The 27487-nt window shown below is 33.5% G+C and overlaps 1 protein-coding gene across 2 annotated transcripts in view; it reads right to left on the bottom strand.

Moving 5' to 3' along the window:
* Nucleotides 1-27279, bottom strand: part of LOC149781809 (centrosomal protein of 104 kDa-like) — a 130512-nt gene extending 103233 nt beyond the window's left edge. For both annotated transcript variants that reach the window (XM_089935977.1, XM_089935978.1), the window contains exons 1-5: nucleotides 27182-27279; nucleotides 23682-23808; nucleotides 12597-12688; nucleotides 7607-7688; nucleotides 6890-7028 (exon numbers count right to left, since the gene is read on the bottom strand). In XM_089935977.1, coding sequence (XP_089792103.1) covers nucleotides 6890-7028; nucleotides 7607-7688; nucleotides 12597-12688; nucleotides 23682-23794 — 426 coding nt within the window. In that variant the 5' untranslated portion in view covers nucleotides 23795-23808; nucleotides 27182-27279. The remainder of the gene's footprint in view (nucleotides 1-6889; nucleotides 7029-7606; nucleotides 7689-12596; nucleotides 12689-23681; nucleotides 23809-27181) is intronic.
* Between the last annotated feature and the right edge of the window lie 208 nt (nucleotides 27280-27487).

Genomic DNA, 27487 nt, shown 5'->3' with positions numbered 1-27487 from the left:
TAAACAAAACGCATTGGTTATGTAAGCACACCATAAAAATGTTTAATTAGACTTAAAACTCCGCTTTATAAAATGAAAAAATGATTCAGCAATCTCCGTAAACAATCGGTAGTTTCCGCATGCCAAAACCGGATATGACGTACATTTATCCCTTCTATTCAACCTAGCCGTTCAAGTGCTTAATTTCCCCATGTAAATGTCTTTGTGATATAGCGTACGATCGTGCTTTTGTACTGCAAATATGGTGCACTGTGTTGCATACGGATGTAACCAAAATAGTGATGATGGGGAAAAGGCATTCTTTCTTTTTCCGAAAAACCATGTTTACCAGAAAAAAGTATATTTAATCTGTGGGATCGAATAGGGGAGGGATGGGAAAGTTGTATCATTTATGCCGGATTATAGTGAATTTGGCCCGAAGACAATTCGGCCCATCTCGAAATACAATTTGGTGAAACTTAACAATAGTTTGTACGTTCATTTTCTTCAACAAAAGAGTAGATTCAATGTAAGATAGGTTTTAGGGGGGAAAAAACTAAATTTAAACAAACTATTCTGATATGCTTTGAAATAAAATAATCATACTTCATAACGTACATACTTATGAGAGAAAACACAAACTGACATATCTTGCTTGTTCTAATTAAAATATTTATATACATTTTTTATGCTAACAAATATATGCATCTGCACAACAACATTCTCAGTTTAAGTCTTCCTGTCAAATTATCAATAATCATTTATAAAACAAAAATACGTAACATAATATTTTACATAACGCGTATAGATTTTGCAAAGGGTATTGAACAAGAGATATTATAACAAATATACTTCAGTTTAGGCTTCACGTTGTAACACAGCTGCATACAATACATACTAGATTATACATGAGAGAGAAAGAGAGAGAGAGAGAGAGAAGGGGGAAGAATAATGTTGAGCATTTTGTCAGTATTTAGTTGCTGCAATATGAAGCTCTTACCAGTTAATTTTATTGTTTTTATTTTTCAAGGTGTCTTAGTGTTTGCATGAGTAAATTGAAAGCTTGTCATTACTTGTCAATATTGTCAATCATATTTCCTCCATTATTCCGTACAAATTAGAAAGGAAACAATTTTGTGTTTAATTTGTGCCCCCCCCCCCCACATACACACTCACGGTACAAAATAAATTGATAAACAGACTTGTTTGAAAATAAAATGAAAGAAATTAATATTGCATTGTTATCATATATTCCTTCTGTTTTCATTATGCAAAAATTATTTTTTAAAAATATATGTCCACGAACTCCGTATTTGTAGCGGGTGCCGGCTTGCGTATGCATCCTTAGTGTAGTGTGTATCGCTTATGTCAAAAAACAAAATCGCAAATGAGACGAAAGTATCACCCGATTGCTTGAAGGCACCTGCCATTTACGCATGACAAGTTACTTATTGCAAACTGACCCAGATTGTATTCTATCCAGGTTAACTACAAGTCCGTATCTCGCAAACAAAACACCAAAAAAGAATCATTATTTTAAAATACATTCAATGTGAGTGCAAATGATAAAGTATTATTAAAGCAAGTTATTATTGTGTATAATATTTGCCCTGCAAAACATGAATTATGATTACATATGGCAAACAAATAGAAGCCCGGGTGATAAACACAGCTGGCATGGAGCAGTAAACTCATTGTTTGAACTTACCGACAGGATATCAAATACATAGGTTATTTTATTACAATGCAAACCAACCCCGGAAAATTCACTTTGGTATCTTTTAGTGTGCCGATTTCTTCTTCTGAAGTTGGCCGACAAAAGGAAGTCAAATTTGGTTCCTTTGGATTCTTTAAGTGTGCCGATTTCTTTCATCTTTTTTTTTTATAAAGTCTGCCGACACAGGGAAGCCAGGATTGATTCTTTTTACCTGTATTAACAGGAATTTTCGAAATAAATTGAAACATGGAACAGTTTTGAAAGCGACACAATCTAGTGCGTCTTGCACGCATACCAATATAAGGCTGAACAGTAAATTAGTTTTCATTAGTTTCATCTAAAATATTCCCTATCCGTAGTTTATAGTGTTTTATTTTTCAACAACAAGAAGCATGTACTTCGTCTTGTAGGGATAAATGTACGTCATTTCTGGTTGCGTCCTCTATAGGTGGGAAATCGTAACTAAGGGGAAGTAACAGCGTTGTATACTTATATTTCGAGTAATTAAATTATTATTTCTTCTTTACCCTTGATAATTTTTTATTTATTTTTGTGCAAGTATAACTATTTTTAATCATGTAATGAAAATCTGATATAAATAGGAAAATGTTGGAGGATGGCCGGTGACCTTTAAGCAAAGATTTCACATGCATAAATAAGAGGGCCCTACAATTCTAAAAAAAGATAAACTCATGTGTACAGTTGTCCTTTAACTCAATTATTATCACAAAACACAGTGGTATATGTCATATCCTGATATATGGAGATTCCCACTTAGAACACTATAAACATTATACTAAATATGAGCTAAATCTAACCACCAATACTCACTTATGAATCATTTAATTCACAAGACATTCAGTGTCACCTTCTTATTCTCAGTAAGGAATAACAGTACTATTTTCCATCTAATTGAAACAAAAGTTTGTCAATAATGAAATCAATGCAAAGTGAACTTAAAATATAATGAGACCTAGTTAAAAAAATGGTCATGGTCCAACGAGTTTCTAATTTTCCAAAAAAACTGGGCTTCACAAATCTGTGTGCAATTGGTAAGCTGCAAGGAAGGCATATTCAGAATGTGTTATGTTACCATGTACAGTATACCAAACTTTATTGACCTAAAATCTCTGTCCACTATCTGTGTTTTACAGGTGTGCACAATATTAAGGTTATTTATAGAAGGATTTTCAATGGGGATCCTAAAAGTGTCCACTAAGGCAGGTTACACTGCATGGGTGTTTTGGAAAGATCCCCAAAAATGTGTTACTTGTTTACCCACATTCTAGAAAACTACATTATCAACTCCATTTTTCAAGTCTTGATATTTGTTGTTTTGTAAATGAATTCTGTGTGCATTTATGACAGTACATATTCCAGCTGCATTAGACACAGATGTTGTAGACTATTTTAAAACTATTAATGGGGCTCTACAATTAGACAAGGAATCTAATTTTACTCATGCATTGCAAAATAATAAAAAAGTAGATTTATGGAAAGTTAAATAATCTCTATTTCTGACATTACCCATCAGTTTAGGGCTGGCTTATACCAGATGTTATCTTAGTGCTTTAATATGGATGTCTTCAAAATACAATGGTCCTTCATAATTCAAAGCAGGTCAATTATAATGATGAATATTTACTTTGTGCAAATCATTACTTTTTTACTTTTTGCTAATTATGATTTCTGGGGGCAAAGTGATTCACAATATACAGCCTGCGATATGATACATTATCGATTCACATATTAAAGTGATGATCTTTCCATGTTTAGAATGTCTGCCAATGACAAGTTGTGCCCTGTTATGTACTGAAATACTGGTTGTATTTCCAGTATGCAGACTGCATACAGACTTGGCATCAATTTATACCCCATTCTCATCCATGACAAGATAACAAAAATACTTTCAAACAGACTAACTGTTAGATGTCAGTGATTTAAATTCAACTTTTTACATCCTTTAAGGTTGCTCCATTTGATCAGATGCCTGCCATGCCCTTTGCTCCACAATGCATGACTGCTTTAAAAACATAATAACCAATTTCATGTCTAACTTACACTTAGAAAACATTAGGGGGTTATCTTCAAACTTAAAAATAATTCAATTTCCACAAGCAAGGAAAACCTCAGCTAGAACAAGTCCTGGTTTGTGATTAGGGATGAGTATTAACAGAATCAATTACATTGTATTTCCTGCAGATACACAACAACAACTACTGCAGCCACAGGCACTTGTTTTTGTTAGTGAAGAAGAAAAACTATTGACAACAGCGACTTCCATTCTATAAAAGAAAATTTATATATTTACACAAGATGACAAACTTGTATGGTTTGTCCTTTCACCAATTATGTGCTAACTTTATTTATCCATTCACCACATTCAGTCACTGATTAAATATTTCAACATAAAGAGCCATTCCAAATTTGTTCCCCATGCATTATTTAAGTACCTCACACATCATTTAATGACCACTCTGAAGATTCTCTGTTGCTTTGCCAATACTGACTGTGTGTCATGCAGAAAATAAGCTAAATTAAGTTCTGATTTGTGGTTATTGTTCACCCTAGACTGGAACAAATGATAACCACCAATGAAAATTCATTGTAATATATTTCACTGCATGACACACCAGAAGTGCAGCTTTCAAATTTGACCCCAAGAAGACAATATACAAATCAACAAAGAAAATTCATATAAAAGTTGTTAATAAATGATAAGGTACTTCATTATGGATGGGGTACACATTTGGAATGTCTCCTTTATGCTGAATATGCTGTTGAGATAAGAAAATTAGCTTGGAATCACAAAGAGAGGACAGATTACGAACTACATCACCCTGTCTTAATTGGTAAAAGGCGAGTGGGTGTTGATAGAAGTTTTTCTTTCGCACTGACAAATATAAGTGCTTGTACCTGTGACAGCTGTCTCAGATAATTCCCAATTTAAAGAATAAAAGGCAGATGACTAATAATTATTCATGGCTGCTGAAGATTAAGATAACTTGCATATGGTAAGTATCTTTTTATATCAATTCTCTACCTCATCTATCAATATGTGAAGTTTAAAGTAACTTGCATGGATAAATATAGTTTTGTACTGCTTCTCCATTCTTGTATAAATATGTGTATCAATACAGCAAAAGTATCAAACATCAATATAATGACAAATTATTTCACCCCTATAAGATTATATACCAAGTTTTATCAAAATCAGACCAGAAATATGGTCTCCAGAGTGGAAACAAACTCAGCCAATCAGATGCAAGATCACCTCACTAATACACAAGGATTTCGTTGATTGTCAGACTCAGCTGAGATGATATAGGCTTATATTCTAAGTTTCATCAAAATTTTATGAGTGATATGGCATTCAGAGCAGTAAGAAGAAATGACAAGGAATGAAAAAACAAACAATGGACAGTCTTACAATGACAACAGAATTCATCCAGAAATCTAACTTATTAAGTGGCAAAGACCCAACATTCAACATTTCAACTGTAGATTAACATCACATAAAAACAATGTAATCTATGTGCTACAGTAAAGGCTGAGTGATAAGCTCTCTGAGTAGATTTATGACTATCAGCATTGTGTAGGTTTTCACAACATATAAAGAAACAATAATAAGCTATGACCTGATAATGGGCTTCCTGGACTTTTTCCTCTAAAGAAGGAAAGGTTAATCCTGATGGAGATTTACATGACTTTGGTTAGAGTACTTTTATCATGGTCCATAATATACAAGATCTCTGACATAATGAATATTATAAGTAGATCTCAATGTAGATTTAATACAACCATTAGCCACTCCCAACTCCTTCATTTCATTTTTATTTAATTTCTTCATCAGTGTTCTGAATAATATACACACCACCTGCTGAGCACCCTCATTGATCAAATTAAATTAAAATCAAATTAAAGGATTAAATTAAGGCCGGTGGTGTTTATATCTGACTTTGCAAAAGAATCATTTATATTAGTGTACAAAAATCTTTTTGGGTAATAATGGTGGCCACAGGTCACATTCAACAGAAGGTCACTCATGACTGCATTTATATAACAAAACTGATCCATGCATGATGATTTTGGTTGAAAATGACAGTAGAGGTAATTCAGATCAGGTTTTAACTTAAAGTAAAATTAATTAAATGGTATTGTTCTGATTTTGCTAAAACTGGCAAATTTTTATTTTATTTTAAGCTGAAGCAATTATGACTGGAATATTTTATTCATCAATAAAAGAAATTCTTTTATTATATGCTCTTTTTCTTCTCAATAAAAGTTCCAATGTCAGAAATGAGCAGTATTTTTCCATTTTATTATATGCTCATATTTTTTCTCCATTAACGTTCCAATATCAGAAATGAGCAGTATTTTTCCATTTTATTATATGCTCATATTATTTCTCCATTAACATTCCAATCTCAGAAATGAGCAGTATTTCTCCATTTTATTATATGCTCATTTTTTTTCTCCATTAACATTCCAATGTCAGAAATGAGCAGTATTTTTCCACACTGGAGGACTTGGATTGAATCTCTAATAAAAGATTTGCAAAAAGTTATTTCACAGTGCTTAAAAAATGATACTATACTTTCAAATTTCAGTGTGTGAGGAAAGGCTGGTATATATGATTGTACAAGTTGAATTTGTTGATGCTATACATTCGAATTTCAGTGCGTGAGGAAAGGCCATTATACCTGATTGTATAAGTTGAATTTGTTGATGCTATACATTCGAATTTCAGTGTGTGAGGAAAGGCCATTATACCCGATTGTATAAGTTGAATTTGTTGATGCTATACATTCGAATTTCAGTGTGTGAGGAAAGGCCATTATACCTGATTGTATAAGTTGAATTTGCTGATGCTACACATTTGAATTTCAGTGTGTGAGGAAAGGCCATTATACCTGATTGTATAAGTTGAATTTGTTGATGCTATACATTCGAATTTCAGTGTGTGAGGAAAGGCCATTATACCTGATTGTATAAGTTGAATTTGTTGATGCTATACATTCGAATTTCAGTGTACAAGGAAAGGCCATTATACCTGATTGTGTAAGTTGAATTTGTTGATGCTATACATTTGAATTTCAGTGTGTGAGGAAAGGCCATTATACCTGATTGTATAAGTTGAATTTGTTGATGCTATACATTCGAATTTCAGTGCGTGAGGAAAGGCCATTATACCTGATTGTATAAGTTGAATTTGTTGATGTGGTTCTTGTGGATATTCAGCTTGAGGAAAACACCAACAGCATCAACCTGAACTGATTTCAACTCCCTGGCTTTAAATCCTGTTTTCTCATTATCAGACAGGGAAACATAGCTGTAATAGACAGGATATCAGCATAACTCATCCTAATATAAAAATAATTGAGGGGGTTTGGGAATAAGTTGTATGAAAACTGTCAAGAAATGCAAAACATGGATACTATGGTGTGATTTATAATACTGGTATTATTATCTGACAATCAGACATCAAAATTCTGAGTTAAGCCGGAGTCTGGACAGGTGTATTTTCTACTTGTAGGATCTGATATACAAAAACCTGTTGTCTTTTAATGAACACTTCATTCTATATTGATGAAAGAATATAATGTATTCAGTCACTTGACAAAAGCATTATCATTTTTGCTAAGTTGAATTAATCCCAGTGGAGGTTTTAACAAAAATATTCATGGTTTTCTTTAAACAAATTCCAATATCTGCTCAAATTGTTTAAAATACCACAGAAAATTCAAAGCAAATCATTGCATGAAATTATCCTTATGATATAATATAACCTAATTATAACTATTCCAGAAATAAGATATTTACAGAACAGGTTTTAAAAACATCACTAACATATTCTATCCACATTTTTTACTGTCCTTTCTGGGATAGCCCTTCTCATTCAAACCTTACCCAAGTCTTGTGTATCTGGCGTTATCCAATGTAACAGTCACACCATCAGGAACATCACCGACAAAGAATTCAACTTTTGTGGCTAAAAGAAAATTTAAAGACAATGAATTCAAGATTGTAAAATATAATAACAAAACATAAATCTATATGATGAACTATATTATTATAGTATATAATTATAAATCATGTATCTATCTGATAATTAAAACTAAATTAGTATAATATATAATAATAAATCATAAACTAAATAAATGATAAACTAAATCAGTATAATCGAGCATATATCATAATTGCTACACCTTTTCCTGGTATAAGTCCCAGTCCAAGGATATTATTACATCCTGCAATTAGTAATTAGAGGTTTAGGATACAAACAAGTCAAGATCCCACTCTGATAACTGACAGTCCACTTCCAACAATCAGAATATCTTCCTTCTTTGACTCTGGCCAAGGCTGAAGGACGTCAGAGTGAGGATGGAGGAGGCAACTGAGCAATAAAAGCAGGTAAGTATAATGCAATTAAAATCAGTTTTACCCCTACCCCAACCAATTAGAATTTAACAGCAGTAATATATACCTGATGTTTTTGCATAACTGAATTTACCAGCCTTGTATGAGGCTGATGGTCTAAGATCAGCTGTCAAGTGAATTTACCACTGTTGTTAGTAGGATTGTTATGACTCCATGATCTTAAACTAAGTAACAAAATAAGAGCAAAATCCAACAAGTTTTAAAACATTCAACAAATAATGTATTTCCCTAGAATACAAATGGGAAAATTTAAAAAAGAATCTACATTATTGTGAATTAAGTCCCAAATAGTCCTAAAAGTTCTATCACAAGTCCAAATGTATGAAGCTGAATTCCAGTGGTGTCCCAAATAAATTCCAATACCGAATGTGTTGATGTGTCTGTATTCTCAAATGAGCTGACGTGACGATGACCTGGAATGTGGCAATGTGATAAAAGTCTTTTGATGTATCACAATAATTCAATCCAAAATGTCCTTGTCTGAATACATTATAATTCCAAATTAATCTGTTAGCAAAATAAAATTATTGAGCGATTTGAATTCCAGTGAATAATAATTTGAATCAATAAATCCATCCAAATTAAAAACTGAACACAACAATAAGAATGATTCTGCTTTGGATGTTAAGGCAAGAATGAATAATGGTAATATAAACAAGATTATATACCCATCTACTTGACCTAGGTCACAATTATTATTTTCTGGAAATACTGTCAACTTAATGGATTCTGGAAGTTTCCAAGGTCAGAATGAAGACTGTATCTTTAACTTAAAAGGAAGTAAACATGTTAACAATGAACAATTATCTGAATATTTAATCCATAATCATAGAGAAATATTAGCTGTGTATTATGTTGTTTACAAAATAAATGACACTGGTCAGATACACTATTAACTTGATTTTGGACAAAGGTCAAGTACAAAATACAGATATACATAACATCTAATCATTGAGAGAAGCCAACTTACAATGCAAATTAAATTTACATATCAGGATTTTATAATGCTGACTGAAGGAGTACTTGACAACACAGCTGGACCCAAAACATAAATATCCTCAATACAAAGGTAAAATGACAAGGAGGAGTACAAATTTCAGCAGACAGCTTTCATGACACCACACAAAAAGGTCAAAGATGCAGCAATAGCCCTGACATCATGGGATTTGATTTTCATCAAAGAGACCTCTCGCAGGAAGTGATTTATCAGCTCTTTTAATAGTCAAGCAATCCACCTTGAGATGGTGGCTGCCAAAATCTTAGCAGTACCTTTCGAAGGGAGAAAAAAGAATGAGAACCATAAAGTTCTAACTGGGCAAAGGGGTCTATCTTGATCATCTCCAGCAAAGATACAACTGAGACTGGGATTTTCAGTAGGAACAGAAGTTAATCAAGGTAGGTAATTCTTGGCTAGAAATCCTGGCAAAAAAGAGAGACCAAATCATAGTTACCACTGAGGCACAAGTGTTTTCCATAGACACAACATCTATTTCACTTCTTGTCTTTGCAGATGCTATGGAGAAGACGACTATTTTAAAGGAAAGATTTTCAAAGGGAAACTATCTGTAAGGAGATCTGGACAGTGACTAAAGAACATACAAGAGAAAATCAACACATTTCCAAATGGCATCATAAAGTTTGGATATTTATTGCCCTCTAGTCTGAGTGATGCATTTGGAAACCTGCTTGAAATCCAGTCCTGGCAAAAGATCATTTATAAAAGTCAGGCATGAAGGTGGAGGATTTGAGGACAGCTATGCACAATGGATCCTCTGTGCTGAAACAACAGATTCCTCCTCCTCTGCAGTATTTCCCTGGGAGCACCAGCTGGTCAAGTAGATTGCTAACACAATATCTTGGGCCACAGAAGAGCTATCAGGATGCGCCATGACTTCCATACACCAGGAAATGCCATCACTAAAGTTGGTTACTTCTGTAGTGAGAAGTACCATAGCCATAGGCAACTTTCATACGCTGGTTCAACTGACTTCTGCAAAACTGGGAAGCACAGCCACTCAAAGGGGTGAATTCAATATAACATTAAGTGACAAAAGCCACAGCCACCTTCCATACATTAGGTAAGTGCAAAAATCCTTCCCATGCGTGGATAGGGTCTGCCTGAAAAGAAATGGAAGCACTGTGACCCTTCTTCCTACAGCCCTAAAAGCCTGTTGACTTTTAGCCAAGCCCCAAATCAAGTCAGGCCACTAACAAATAGGGCAATCATTCCAGTATACTGTACATGTTAAGAACAGGTGGTGTGAGTGTCCCATGCTGTCTTTTAAATTCCCACATTTGCTAATACCTTGAGGCATTATTTAATGCTGAACAATGAACCTGAAGAACAAATGGTAAGAAATATTACTATTAGATGGATGAAACACAATACATAAAGCTTAAAAATGGACTGGGAAGAAAATGATACAACACCAAATAGGATACATTGTCACTAATGCCAAAAGACACTTAATAGAGAAGTGTTGAGTTCCCGAGAGACACATATATAAATGCAAGAAGTCCAAGTCAAAGACAGTCTGATTGTTATAAGTGGACTAAGGAATCAGACTGGGATCATGCTGTTTCTTTTTCTAAACCTCCAGATAAAAACTGGATTAGTGAATAATATCCTAGGACTTGAGACTTGTGACTAGTGCATAGAAAAGACATAGCAATGCAATAATACCAAATTTAATCTGACAAGTTCTCCATCGCTGAACAGTGAAAAAATCAACAGAACAAAGATAAATATACGGATATAGTAAAAGTCATGTAGGTCATGTATGTGCATTTGCTCATCTTAAATTTTGTTTAACTGACATCTATTAAATCCCAATAATTCAATGCTCTGCACCTTAACTGTCATCAAGAAATATCCAGACAAAAATAATTGATCACTACAGACTTTTACAATGGTGGACAGGTACTAAACTGTTTCAAGAAAAGAACACATCTAAATCTAATTGTCACAATATAGGGCAGTACAAATTTGTTTATCAAAATATGTAGCTTTCATTGCACCATAACAACACCTGACATTCAATCATATCATGACAGAACTGGATCATTCCTGTAGGTTGATCTCATTCAAAATTGGCCGCGTACTTTACATTGATTTTGCTGTAGGTACTTCAAAGGCCATGTAAATAATTGCCTTCCAAAGGAACATGGATGAATGAGGATCCAAATAAAGTGAATAATTGCCTTTTAAAGGTACGTAGAATCAAATTCTGGAAAATTACACCAATTACTGAAATAATCGATGTTGAATGCATGCATGATATGTATGATTTTTTACTATAGAATGAAAATTGAAGCATTTTTATCTAGTCTCCTGCAAATTTAAGGAAGCCAAATGATGAGATCACCTCAACTTCATTCCAGGTGGCTTTAGAATTATCACTCCAGATTAAATATTGACTTAACCTTTCATGAAAAAGTTCTTTTGATACTGCCCCAATCTTTGATTCTGTTAGACAAGACATGAAATTTTGCAGAACAATTCTATCTCTGGCAAAAAGACTATGTTATTTGTCATAAATTTCTAACCATAAAAGGGATGCTTTATCAGTCATAAACTGCCATTCATAAAAGTATTACATTAACTGTCATAAACTGCCACTCATTAAAGTATTACACTGTCATAGATTGCCATTCATAAAAGTATTACACTGTCATAAATTACCATTCATAAAATATTACATTAACTGCCATAAACTGTCATTCATAAAAGTATTACTTTATTTGTTATAAATTGCCATTTATACAAAGATTACTTTATCTGTCATAAATTGCCATTCATAAAAGTATTACTTTATCTTCAATAAATTGATAGCCATAAGAAGTGTTAGTTTATCTGTCACACATTGCCATTCATAAAAGTATTACTTTATCTTCAATAAATTGACAGTCATAAGAAGTGTTAGTTTATCTGTCACCAAAAAGGATTAAGGCCATCCATTTACTATGCATGCAAAAAAATCAGCAATTTTTGACCCACCCAGCCACCCAATATACTGCCTCTCATTGGCCAACTGAAAATGCTGAACTGCACCTATTTATAACTTATTTCCTAGTGGCTTTTCATTTTCAAAATCTGCAAGAGGTGGGTGGGGGGCTCAAACAAACTGGAAATTGTGGGAAAAGAAAAGTAAGTCTTACTCATAGCAGTTATAATATAGTGTTCTTAGGTGCATACATACTACTTGGTCCTACTCCCCCTCCATATGCTCATATATGCAAACTTCAAACACCCCACCCGCATGTGTACATACTAACTGAACTGATCTGTCATAATAGCCGTTTCAGTCAGACAAGGTTTCAGTCCCATCAAGGCACCTTCAAAAGCAATCAATGACAGTAGATGAAAGAACGCAATGTAATTGGCAGTCAGGAAACTGTAGACTATTAACCATTTCTATTTTTCGACTCTACTTTGGACTACCGAAATCTTAACACTGACCTATCAAGAACTGGTGGGAGAGAACTTGAACCTTCCTGAGTCTGGACCTACTGTCTAACTGAATCACTATGTCCTGAGGGTAGAGACAGTACCTGAAAACATAAAACACATGAATATGTCAACCAAATATTTCACTATCAATTTACCTATCTGTTGTAAACTCACAGTAGACAGCACATCATGGCAGCTACAAATTATTTCAACTCTGTTTAAACTTTTTTGTTCATCCACCTGTCCATTAATTAATGTCCACCACACCAGTGGCCTAATGGTTAGAGTGTCCACCTTAGAATTGAGAGGTCATGGATTTGAACACTGGCCAAGTCATAACAAAGACTGATAAAAATGGTACTTACAGCTGCCTCACTAGGCACTCAGAATTAAGAGGTTAGTTTTAGGACTGGTCGGCCTGGTGTCAGGATAATGTGACTGGGTGGGACGTCATGCTACATATCTGTGGCATGATGCCCCAATGCTAGACAGCACTATAACTGCCATACTGCAGACATCATAGCGATATAACTGAAAAATTGTGTGTGTGACTAGGATTTTTAACGCAGCATTAACAATTTTTCAGTCATATCGCTATAATGTATCTTGTATTAATAAATCCTCAGAACTGGATGGTATTGGTCCATGAATTTTTTAAATTCCTGCACCAGTAATAACAAAGACATTGGCACAAACTGTATTATAAACATAAGTAACTTTAGTATTAATTAATTTTACCGATACCTTCAAATGTGCAAATGATACAACCATTTGTAAGAAGGAGAATGGAAGATCAAATGAACTACAGATCAATATCCATTCTACTTATATTATTCAAATTATTTGAAAAGCAAGTAGATATGCAGGTCTATGAATTTTGTTAAACTTACTTTCTATTTCAAAAAGTACAGTCAGGATTTAGAAAACATCATTTATGTCAAACATAATTCACCAAATTAACAGATCTTTGGCTACATGACAAGGATAATGGTTATCTGACTAGGATCATTTTCCTTGACTTCATGAAATCCTTTGATCTAGTTAATCCTAAATTTCTACTGCAAAAGTTGAACTGTTTCAGGTTTAATAATTCTTCTTTAAGCTGGCTTGAGTCATACCTATAACAAATGTCTCAACCAGTAACTTTTGGTAATATTAATTCAAAACTTGTTATGTATATCTGATTTAATTCATATTTATTTTAATGTAATTGTTTGTCAGTTTTAAATTTTTTATTCTTTTATATGCTATTATAATGTAAATTTATTCACTGGAGATGATATTTTTTCCAGAGAATCGGTGCCATGAATCATTCTTTTTGTAAACATCAGGTGTTGATCTAAATCCTGACCTTATTTCAGAATTTGTAGAAACCTTCGTAAACAAGTTCTATTTTATTTTAAAATGATTGGTTTTCGTCAGGGACATTTTTGGTGTAAGTGACATAAACAAGTTCACGTGACCTCCCCCCTCCGATTTCGCAATTCCGTTGTTTCCATTACTGCACATTTGTTAGTTTTAATAAGGATGCATAGAGAGAGATTTCTCAGTTTTGGGCTTTTTAACACTGTCAACTTATTTTGTTGTAGCAAGATTCTGAGTTATAATTTTCTTCAGATTTCAAAAGGAATATATAAAAAGATGGAATTGTTTTGAGGAGTGCTCAAACAGAGATTTTGAAAGACATTGCTCACAAATTTAATTTGGATTTCCAACACCGGAGTGTCATTATTTGTACATGTATTTCTACAAGAAACTAGATAAGCACAGTGCTGACTTACAGCATATGTCATCATAATCCATCTTGGATTTTCTATCAGGATTCAAACTTGAAATTATTAGAACATTTATTACTAGGACTTTTGCAATTTAATTCATGAATTATTCTTGGATTATTTTTGGATTTGATTCTTGAAACCATAAAAAGAACTGAGTTGACATGTTCCTCATGGTGATAACAGAGACCTCCAACTAATAACTGGGGACACCTTATACTGAGATAATGTCATAAGAAGACTATATCATCAATAATTGAAGTTAATGCGTGCTGAAATATGTTCTGCCAAGACTGTATCATAACAGAGATCCCCAATGAGGTCAACTTATACTGAGACATGTTCTAACAAGGTTGTATCACAAGAGACCTCCTTAAAGAAAGTGAGGTTTCTGTATGTGTTTCAAAAAGGCTGCATCATTATACTGTATAAAATGCAAAAAATTAGGGTAGCTAAAGTAAATATGATTCTCTTCAGGCAAGAACTACTGGGAAATAAATGGAAGCAAAAGCACCTGAATTGATCCAATTTACAGTATATACTGGCTTAAACGTTGCGCACACATGCATACAGCACACAATGATCTGCCATCACATAATGTGCAGCAGATCTGGGTCAATGTAGTTTGTCTGCAATAATTGTTATGCAATGGCTGAACAGGTTTATGTTGTTTGCAGTCAACTTATATTGACTCTTTATAGTATAATAATGGCATTAAGTTATAACTGAATGCATGGGATCACTACTAAAAGTGGATCATGGTAATGCAAAGTTTTGAATTTGTGATTAACACAATTGTACAGCCACTGTAAGCCTATAGGCTTCTTTTATGTAGTGAGAATCTTATACAATTAATATATGAAAACAACCTGAATGCCTTGGTTGGAACAGTTAACATAATGCAAATAATGGATTTATTGAAGGGACATTACAAAAGATCAGAGGGGTATGTTTACATACAATAATGTTTTAATTACCATCCGTCACTCTCTCACCAGTGTATAGTTTATTTACAGACTGAAATATCATGAAACACCACACCTACGTTACACCACACCTACGTTATGTAATGTTCTTATTAAAGAGTCCAATGATGCATAAATGACAGATGACATTTTTTTTACAGTAACTATATTTTTGTTATAAATTCTATGCAGTATCATGCAATTATAGCACAAGACATAGGTAACAGCTTTCAGGTTTTGTCACCTGGTTACAGTCTAAAGTATGAATGGGGGGCAAATGTTCTAAAAAGTGTGAGGATTTGCAATCGTAAACCATCAAAATTGCTCTAGCTGCTTCTACAATAACCTGAAATTCTGATTTAAGTGTGTTTGCTTTTTCTATGCTTACTGTACTCCTTGAAATGATGTAACCTCATCAATATCTATCAATCACTATTCTTACCTGAGCATATCATAGTTTTGTAACTATGAACTCTGTGAGAGATCTGATGTACAAATAGTGCCATACACTGTTTCCTCCTGAATAATACTAGACAGGGTTTGACACAATGTCATTGCTTATTACTTGCCCTGCATCAATTTTACTCATCCTACAGAGTACATAATACTGAATCTTCTTAAAACACCAATCATGCATTCAGATGAGTATCTTGAAAAAGCAACTTGCCCTGAATTCCTTTGCCAAGAGTCATAAATATGAACAGGTGAGTGGACTTTTCTAGTCCTGTTTAACATGAATCATATGCTGGAAGAATATATTTTATTTAAAAAACTACCTCACTGTACCTAACATGCATCCCCATCCAAAGAAAATAATCATTTCATGAACAAATCAGACAAATTCAAAAAATATTTAAACAAATTTTAAAAATCATACAAAACCTAAAATTTACCAACAAATCTAAAGATTCTCATCCCTCTACTTGTATAACTTATGATGTGTGTGTGTGTGTGTGTGTGTGTGTGTGTGTGTGAGAGAGAGAGAGAGAGAGAGAGAGAGAGAGAGAGAGAGAGAGATTTGGATTTTAAATGTAGCTGTAACAATTTTTCTGTCATATCGCTATGAAATATGCAGTGTGGCAGTTTATAGAGATGTCTAGCACTGAGGCATCATGCTACAGACATGCAGCATCATATCCCACTCATTCACATTATCTTGACACCAGGCTGACCAGTCCTAACACTAATCTATTAATGCTGAGCGCCAAGCAAGACAGCTGTTAGTACCATTTTTATAAGTCTTTGGCATGACTCAGCCAGGGTTCAAACCCACAACCTGCCACATCTGAGACAGATGCTCTAATCACTTATGCCACTGGAGCGGTCTGTATAACTTATGGAATTTTGGATTAATCCAACAAAATCTGACATTTTAAATACACTGTACTGGGTGAAAAAAAACTTGAAATACTGGCAGATGTTTGTGTTTGCAAGATATTTTAGTATCCAAATTAAAAATTATTAAGACATAAAGGAGATAATCTAAAAACGGAATCATTCTCTTATGAAAAATATCTGTAGGGTTTTTTTTGGGGGTAGGGGGATCAATTTTGATTATATAATACTTGCCTGCAACATATATTATTGCATTGATTTATCTTTACCTTGTGCTAGTCTTATTTCGTACTCCAAATAGTAATTATAGGTCAAGAATAAAAATCAATTATAATTGATTTCATAGTTCCCTTCCAACAATTGCAAGATCTTCCTGCTTTAACTTGAACTGAGACTGAAAAATATCAGAGCAAAGCAGAAGGGAATTGTGTAATAACAGCAGGCAAGAACTACATCAGTTAAAATTAGTTTACTCTCACAACTTGACAACAAAATTTTACCAAAAGAATAAATACCCACACTCTGGTGCATCACCGAACAAAAATAAGATGGCAAGAAGTTGGAGTGAGAATGACAAAAGGTGACTTTCATGTCATCATCTGAAAAGGAGAGATTAAAAAATACCCATGGTGCAGCAGTAACCCTGTCTTTATTGAATTTGTCAAAGAGTTCTTAAATCTCTCATGGAGAGACCAATAAGCTCATTTAATAGTCAAAACAATCCAACCTGAGATAGTGGCTAACAAAATATAAAAAAACGCGTTGAGGATGCATTCTTCTTCCTCTTCATTAATATCAGACCATAAAACTCTGGCTGGGCAAAATAATTTATCTTAATCATACCCTTCATGGATATGACCAAGAGTAGAGATTTAAAAAATGGGAGCTACCAAAGATACCTAATTTCTTGCCCAGGAACCCCAATTAGCTGAGATGTGAGAACAAATCATACATAAATAAGCCATTTCCATGAAAGGGCATGAATTTCACTCCTCCTCATCTATGCTTATAGCAAAGAGAACTATGAAACATTCCAACAGGAACAAAGTCAGCTGTTGTGTTCAGTGTTCCCAGGAAAGGAAAACAGAGGCAAGCAGACAATAATGTATTTTTGTCCAGTCTTGCTAAAAGTGCAAGTATTGAAGGGATTCTTTCAGAAGGAGAATGTACTGTCTTTGACAGGTGATTAACTTCATCCCCACATAAAGAGAATTCTAAGAAGAGACAAAACTGATGTCACCTAATCTGAGATCAGGCCTAGTTAAGTCACCATTTTCCAATGAGAGACTGATCACTCCAAAGGGCATATCTGAGGACATTGTGCATCAACCAGCTCTCAAAATACTTGAGTATGGGAACTCCTAATAATCTTAAATGAATCATTATTACACAAGTTCAAGAAGGCTCTGGCAGCAAACTAGGCTGAAAAGATGAGTCCAAAACTGAAAAATCTCTGGCCCTGGACAGAACTATATTTTCTGTGTGATGTGATATGATTTTGATTTTTAACGTAGCTTTAACAATTTTTCAGTCATATTGCTACGATGTCTGCAATGTGGCAGTTTACAGTGATGTCTAGCACTGGGGCATCATGCCGCAGACATGTAGCATGATGTCCCACACTGAGCGCCAAGTGAGGCAGCTGTTAGTACCATTTTTGTTAGTCTTTGGTATGACTCGGCCGGGGATCGAACCCACGACCTCCCGCATCCGAGGTGAACGCTCTAACCACTAGGCCACCAGAGCGGTCATATTTTCTGTGAGCTTAGAAACAAAGATAAGAGATCATTTAAAATCAGTGATGATTTAGTTTAAGGGATGGATTAAAGTTTTGTGCAGAACATAAATTTCAAAGAGAAAACAATGAATATTTTATGATTTTTGCTGAATAATGTGCATAAAACAACCCTGACAACATACTACTACTACTACTGCTACTACTACTACTACTAATTATGGTATTAACAGGTATGACTTTACCATGCGCACAAAGGATATGACTGATCCAAAAGATGACTAAAACAACAAAATACCAAGTACCCAAGAGACATGTGTATAAATGCATGGAGTCTAAAGAAAATGAAAATATTCCAATCGTCAAATGTGGACTAAGGTGTCAGACTGGGACCATCTTCTTTTTATTCTAGACCTAAACTTACTAATTGGAGGAGGGAATAATGTCCTTGGACTTGGGGATGAAAACTATGAAAAGATATCAGGCATGGAATATATGGCATCATGGGGTTGTTATGCCATCACTGTGGTAGGTGTGGGGTGGGGTGCTTCCAATATTTTATTTAAATTATTACTGAAGTCCCACCTAGGCTCAATTTTCATTAGAAGTTAAATTAGTGAAAGATAGATGTAAAGCTCCAAGCCTCCAGTCAGCAATGCCAACAGTAAATTATTGAATATACAAAAAAGTGAAATTCAACAAATAACAATTTAATGAGCTGTGCAAACATGACAGAATATATGTCAGAGGGTGAAGAGGTTGAGCCAGCAAGTGCTGCCATAAAAATGAACACAAGACATTTTCTTAAGTAAGTTTTCCTTACATTCAGATGGTTAAAATTATGTCCTGGAAATGTATTACTACTATTAAAACACAATTTACATTTAAAAAATATTTCTTTTCCATTCTTATCACTATAATTATGGTTTTCTTTTCATGTCATATGACTGTAACACTGGGGCAACTTTATTCACACACAAGTTTGTGAGCTAGAATACACCTCTGCAACTAACCATTAGAAAGAGAGTTTTCTTTGTGGTGAGCAGGAACATTATTTGGAAAAAAATGTGATCAGGAACACAGCCTATATACATTATTTGGACACAAATTTGATCAACTGGAAACACTTTTTATCAGAATAACTTGCTAAATTTGCAAGTCTGCTGAATTTTGACTAATTTTTAATGGGTTGTGGCTCCATTACTGACTCAAGAGGACCTCTTAAAACATTTCTACAATATATCAGGATATTTTTAAAGGATATATTGATAGTGACACTTCCTATCATTCACAACTTTAATACAATTATCATCTGTCCCTAATAAAATGCTCTGAATAATCTGAATACAGCAGTCACACACAATGGAGCGATTAAGTATATACTACAGACACCAACACAACATGGGTGTGGTTACATATCTCTAAACTGACTAAATTTAGTTCTCTCTTTCTTAATTTATTTCACTTTATTTTAGTTCCTGGTTTGTTAATAATACCCAATATTCATTGTTTATTCATACAATAGCAGGATTTATGCTAACATCTGAACCATCATGCAAAAAAATCTGCAAATTGTATGAAATTTGCACATCATATTTCCATTTTGATTACTTCATGACAATGCTTTGTTTGCAACATACATAATTATAACAGGAATCATGCTGTGGACAGTGAGGGGAATACACACCTAGGCAATATTTTCACCCCAGTCTACGAAATCTTGCTTAAAATGTCATAAAAGCATTGATTTTGCCCTTGCCTTGAACTGACACTGCCGTATACCCCCCCCCAAATTAAGCCCATTTATATTCTACACCAATTAGTGAATAATGTTAAGTTTATAATTATTACAATGCAACATTAGTAGAAACATGCTTCAAAATAAAGTTTGCTGCTAATTTAGTAGTTTTTGGGTGCCCAGAAATTTCTGTAAACCTAACAAATGCAAAATTCTAGGGAATAAAATTCAAAGTTCTTATCACACCAGAAACATAGTTAAATAAGTTGTGAGATAATAAACTATTAATGAATTTATCCAATATTTTACTTGAAAACAGCAACATGAGATGATCAGCCCGGAACAAGTATTAGTCACCTGTTTTTTCAGGAACAATTATATATTTTCAAGAGAAATTAAGCTAAGATGTTAGTGATTAGTGTGGCAGTTTTTCTGATTCAAGACAGATAAGTATTAATATTTTCTTCAAGCATAATTAGCATTTTAATATATAATTTGCAGAGCTAGTAAAAATCCAGTTACTGTAAAAAATGATTCTGCCATTCCAAATCTGACTTCAAATTTCTCACTATCTTCCTTTCTTTTGACACTATGAAGACTGGAATGAGAAGTCACTTTGCCCAAAATGTGTAGTCCAGCAAGACAGTGAAAAGACTTTAACAATGAACTTAATCTAGAGTGTGTACAGACAGACAAGCACACATTCGCCAATCTGATCACTAGGTCAACCTCCTTCCCAAAAATTTACCACAGATACATCACAGTATGCAGTCTGTATAACTTGACATGTTCCAAAATCATCTAAAAATGGCCAACACATTGAAATATAATACAGGGACTTCAAACAGTTTGATGAGGAAATGTTCTTAAATGATCTAGTTTGCAAACTCTTCCAATCAGTCTGTAATATAGCTGATGTCAACACTGCCTTGAACAAATGGTATCAGATGTTCAATGCAGCCTTAGACAAGCATGCCCCAATTAAAACAAAAAGGGTTAAACACCAAATTACACCCAAATGATTACCCCTGAAATCAATGAGGCTAGGCACCTAACAGATAATTTCCACAAGAAAAAAGACATGAAACGCTATAGAAAGTGGAGGAATAAAACTAAGCACCTGACAGATAAGACAAAAGAGAACTACTATAAACAGGCTATTACTGAAAGTAAGAGTACCAAAACATTATGATATAGCAACATCTGTACAAGACATTGTGGAAATGTTCAACAATTTCTTCATAAGCATCTCCAGTAACAGTATTCAGAACCAGACTAACAGCTCAATTGAACTTGATGCTCTTCTATTATTTATAAGAGCTAACATTCCTGATGATAATTATTTTTCAATAGCTAATGTTAGTGAAGCTGATGTTTTTCATATGCTAATTAAGGTGAATATTAATAAATCCTCTGGATTAGATGGGATTGGTCCACGAATTCTTAAAATTGCTGAACCAGTAATAACGAAGTCACTAACGCATATCATAAATTTAAGTATAATGAGTGGTAATTTTCCAGAAACACTGAAATGTGCCAAGGTTACACCTATCTTTAAGAAAGGAGAAAAGGAGGATCCAGGAAATTACAGACCAATATCAATTCTACCTGTATTGTCAAAACTGTTTGAAAAGCATGTAGCCATTCAGGTCTATAAATGTTCTGAAACACACTCTCTATTTCATAAAGTGCAATCAGGATTTAGAAAATACCACTCGTGCCAAACAGAACTTACCAAATTAATTAATCTTTGGCTGAAGAAAATGGATAATGGACATATGACTGGGATTGTTTTCCTTGACTTCAAGAAAGCTTTAATCTTGTTGATCATGAAATTCTGCTGCAAAAGTTGAACTGTTACAGGTTTAACAATCCTTCTTTAAACTGGTTTAGGTCATACATAAACCAAAGGTCTCAACAAGTAAGCATTGGTAATATTTGCTCTCAAACTCGCATTATTCATTCATGAGTCCCTCAAGGCTCAGTTTTGGGCCCTGTCCTCTTCCTTATCTATATCAATGATCTACCATTAAATAATGAATCTACAAATACAGATCTGTTTGCAGATGATGCAACCTTGTATACATCTAGTACTAATACTGAAGTTATCCAAACAAGATTAAACTCATACCTTATTAGAGCCCAAAACTGGGTACAACAAAATAAGATGTTAATTAATGAAGATAACACAAAATGTATGATTTTGGGAACATCACAAAAGCTACACAAGTCAGGGAACCCAAAACTATCTCTTGCAATAAATAATCATCCGTCAGAAAATGTCAAAAATGAAAGGCTTGTAGGTGTGTCCATAGATAATAATTTGTTATGGAATGACCATATTGATAAGCTTTGTAAAACACTGTCATCCAAAATTGCCCTTCTCAGCAGAATCAAGAAATATTTACCTATTGAAACTCGCAATCTATAAGTCATATATTCTTCCCACAATATATTATTGTTCTAATGTATGGGGAAACTGTGCTAAATCTGAGCTTGACAGGATTTATAAACTTCAGAAACGAGCAGCACGTGGTATTTTAGATGCATCTGTTGATCATCCCTCAAAAGCATTATTTACAGAACTCAAATGGTTCACAATATATGACAGGACAGATTTTCACAAGGCAGTTCTTTTATATAAATGTCTACATGGAAGTGTACCAGAGTATCTTCAAGACTTATTCAGGCCTTTTTCAGCACAATACCAGTTGAGATCAATATCACATGGAAACCTTCTAGCACCAAAACCAAGAACAGAGCAATTTAAAAAGAGTTTTCAATACTCTGGTACAGTTCTGTGGAATAAGCTTCCACTACATGTAAAATCTGCTGAAAATATTAGAGTATTTAAGAAGAGATATCATGAGCATACATGTGTTCTAATAGATAATGGAATTTAGTATTTTAATACTAAACATGTTAAAATAAACAGTAATTATTGCTATTTTCATATAATATGCATTGTTATACTCTCCTTAAAAGGGCCTCAAGGGAGAATAGTCCTGGACTAATGAGTCACCCTCTATACATAAAGCATTATTATTATTACTATTATTATTATTATTATTATTATTATTAAACTATTATGACTCCAAAACACAAATCTATACTTTCTCCAAAGGCAGATATGAGTGATGTCCCTTTGCATAATAAGTCCAGTGATCATTCTGATTATAAATATATTAATGGGAAGTTTGTGCAAAGATGTGCCAGAAAAATCATCTAAGCACAAAACCATAAGAATATTATCTTAATTAATACAACTGTTATTCAATTTTGCCAGAAAAATACTTAAACACAAAAGATTCAATAATAATTAGGTTTAATCAATTTAAAGTAAGCATACAGCAGTTATATAACTTAGCTAAAGTCTCTATTATTTCTGTATTTCATTGTCAAAATTACTTCAACATGTAAACTGAGATTGTTTTACCCCAAATGACCTCTGACCTTTAAAGTTATTCACTGTCAAATCTTGCATGAACCATGCAATAATGAGAGTCCACTGTATTAAGGTTTCAAGATTTCATTTTTACTTCTTACCTTGACGACTGCCATCCTTTGGTCAGTGGACTGTGATAGTTGAGCTCGGAGACACGGTGAGCATCATCCTGCCCTGAGGCATGAACAACCCGATATGGGAGTTTTATTGGCATTCTTGGCTACATACCTGAGAACATTTCAAAACAAATTTATTGAAGGTATGAGCTTAAAATGAAACAGATGAGATTACGAATACATGTGTTGCCGAAATAGTGATAAGAAGGTACCATACATCAAGGATTCAAATCCCTCACTCTCTAAAACATAACGGACTTCTTTAACATGTATGTGAATTATGATGTAAAGTACATGCTATAAGTAGGACACTTTAACTTTGCATTTATTAAGTTCAATTTTGTATATTACAATATTTTTAATTTTACAGTCAGAATATTAAATTTTTGCATGAAGAAATTTTCATGTCTTTTACTTTAAAACGGCCTCTTAACTCCATGAGAATAATTATATCAAAGTAGACCTTGATGACATATAGATGTTGAAATAATTTAGAAATCAGATAAGAAAGTAACAAGTTGAAAAATTGAAATTTGTTAAAAAAAGAGTTTAGCTACCTGGTGAGAAATTCAACAAAATTCAGGACTACTAACAATTCTAAAAAGAAAGAACTCTAACTGACACAAGCTTTAAATTTTACATATAAAAAACAAAAGTCCAACACGTTACTCATCACAACTACAGCTGTTAAAATTGTAGATGTTTAAATCAAGATGAAAGTCATCCTGTACTCTGGTAATTATTTGGAATTTTATAGCAAGTGCCTTCACAATGTTGATGAAAACAGAAGATCTCAAATAGGTAATGATTTAATATTGAATTTATCAAACCAGTTGAATTAAGTCAAGCTTTTGTGAGCCTTACTGAGCAAAAGCTGGACATTATTCAACATTATTATAATTAGTCAATTATTATTTAACCCTAACCCTAAACCTGTAATTCAAAAATCAATGTATAAGTGCCAAAAAAACAGACGAAATAGAGCAGATCTATACTTAAAATATATTCTATGCATCACTTTTTGACTGACATTTTCATTTTAAAGTTTTCTCTTGAATCCAAGGTTTAAAAACATACTAGCTATTTTTAATAATATGCACATAAATCTAAAAATACTACAATAAATTGAACCTTACTGAACACATAATTCATCAGGTATAGATCGTCAAAATCATATTAAAATAATACAAACCAGGGCCTTTGCAGCAATCCAAATTTGAATGAAGTGTTGACAAATATCTACATTACTTATGTCTTCTGGATTTGCAATTCTCTTAGAATAACATAATAAAGGAGTATCTGTTATGAGTTGTGCCTTTTTTCATACCGACACAGTGAGTCTGCTTCATACTATAGAAATCAAAGAATGCCGGCTTAATATATATTCCAACTGAGTGGTGAGTTTTAATAAGTAATGTGCATTTTTTGTATGTTTTAGTGTTAAAATTGGTACAGGGTTATAAACTAGTGGGGTAGGCAAATACATGTACTATAATTGGAATGAAAAATTCTTGTCATGAATGTACTGAAGGATACAAAAATTTTAATTACCCAAATTGAGAAATCTAATCCAATAAATCTGCAACACAAAGATGTAAAAAAATTATGTAAACTTTCAAGATGATAAATATTAAAGTTGGGTACCATTACAAACTTTGTACTGTTGTATTTCTCAATGTACTGCGATATGTATCATGGTATAACACAATTATAATTAGGGAGCAACAATTCAATGTTCTGAGGCACAATTATCTCAGCTCCAAACAAAAAACTGACCCATCTCCCTGAAAATTAAATAGAGAGTACCATACCATAGGTGAATTTGCTGTGTGTATGTTTACTGTTGTATATGTTGTAATCTAAAAGCTGTAACTAACGTGGGATGAAGGTTACACTATAGCCTATACTGTGGTAGACATCGTGTTGACATTAGAGAGTCTACTGATAAAAATAAGATGTGTTGATAATGAAACCCACAATTTTCTAGCTACTCTATTGATATAATAGGTAGCAAAACTTTTAGTGGGATGCCAACACCTGGGCAAGATATTTATCAAAAAGAGCCAGTAAACACAAAACACACTTACTCAACAAGCAAATATTTACTGGACTTGAGAAATTGCTTAATGTTCAGACAGAAAATATGTACACTGCTGAAAAACTAAAGATGATTTGCAGTCTTAAAAAGGAACATATGCTAGTAAATAACTAAAACATTACTTTGGGGGGGGTGCTTTCTTTTGTTTAAATCTAAAAAATATCATGAAAGTTGCATTTGGTTCAAGTATGTCTCACAACATTCCATTTCACTGAAGTGACATGTGTCAAACATCTCATTAAAAGATCATACCTATATCTGTAATATTTACCAGTAATTTGTGACTGATACAAACATTTTATAAAAAAGGATAATTTTTGGATAATTTATGTCATAAATAATGAAATAACTCTGTTGACACCATTTAAGTCACAACAAGAATTTCCATACATTCCTTACTGACAGAAACTACTTACATACCTACCCAGGGCTGGATGGGGGGTGGGTTCTTGACCATAACCACCCCCAGATAAAAAAAATGTTCACACATATGAACAGTCACTTGTCACTTGAAATTTGACCATTGTTTTATTTTTGTGCATCTTTATTGGGTACTGTGCTAACTTTGAGTAAATAGACACATATACTTTTGTTTTGATACCCCTTCAAGGAAAGTTAGGGCCCTTTTGAAATTTTGGAAACCCCTTCAACACTTGACCTGATCTGGCCGTTCAAACCAGTAAAACTGCACACCTCCAATAAATATTCAAATGGAGAATTTTATAATCTATAGTGAAAAAGAAAAACTGGCATCCTGTTATATATACTCATCATTAAATGTTCAGTATAGTAACACTCAGGCTTTTTTTTGGGGGGGGGGGTTTGCTTCATCTTCACACAATTACAACATCAGCTGGATATTTTCAGTGATAATGCCAAATATGTAGGGAAACGATCCTATTCGTCTTACATGCCATCTTCCGCTGAACCTCCAAAAGTTAATTTTTCACACAAAATCCAGAAGTACTTTTTCCATTCACATGAAAATAACTTTTCCTAATCTGGTGTTTAAAAATGAAATTATGTAACCAAAGAGAACTTATATTAACTACTTTATTAAGAAAGGCAACACCAGTTTAAACCCTTAAATAGGTCAATACTTATCCGGTACTATGTAATGGAAAGGCAATTCCTAGGTGATATTTAATCTTAATGACGTGTCGATATTCCGAAAATCAGACAAATAAGTTAATATGGTGAACAAGTAAGTTCCTATCAATTGTTTTAAAAAACTTGTTTTGGCATTCCAATACTAAATAGTAAATCAAAGACGAGTTGTAAAAAGAGCCACTTTTGGCAACTGGTATTTATAATCGTAAGGAAAGCAAGCGTCATATACTTTCTTATGAAGAATGAGCCATAAAGATAATATTCCTACACAGTGTACCTTGGTTAACAATTAACTTGTCCAAAATTCGTCATTCTCATTAAATTAAATAAGTCACACAAGATCGTTTGGCTTGACAACGGAAACGTTTGTTTTTCATTGAAAGTGCTTTACCGTCTGCGCGTGACATAGCGAGAACATCAAAAGTAAACGCTATAAATATTATTATTGATTTATTTGTCATAAATATTTAATAAAAATAGAATGCAATTGTATAAAATGACTGATTTAACGAAAAAATAATAATAAAATAACGTGTTTTCTTTAAATTATGTTATGATTATATAAATAATGATCACAATATAG

The sequence above is a fragment of the Sinohyriopsis cumingii genome, chromosome 15, assembly GCF_028554795.1.
Source record: "Sinohyriopsis cumingii isolate HCF-2022 chromosome 15, ASM2855479v2, whole genome shotgun sequence".
NCBI lineage: Eukaryota > Metazoa > Mollusca > Bivalvia > Unionida > Unionidae > Sinohyriopsis > Sinohyriopsis cumingii.
This window is presented reverse-complemented; position numbering and strand designations above follow the sequence as displayed.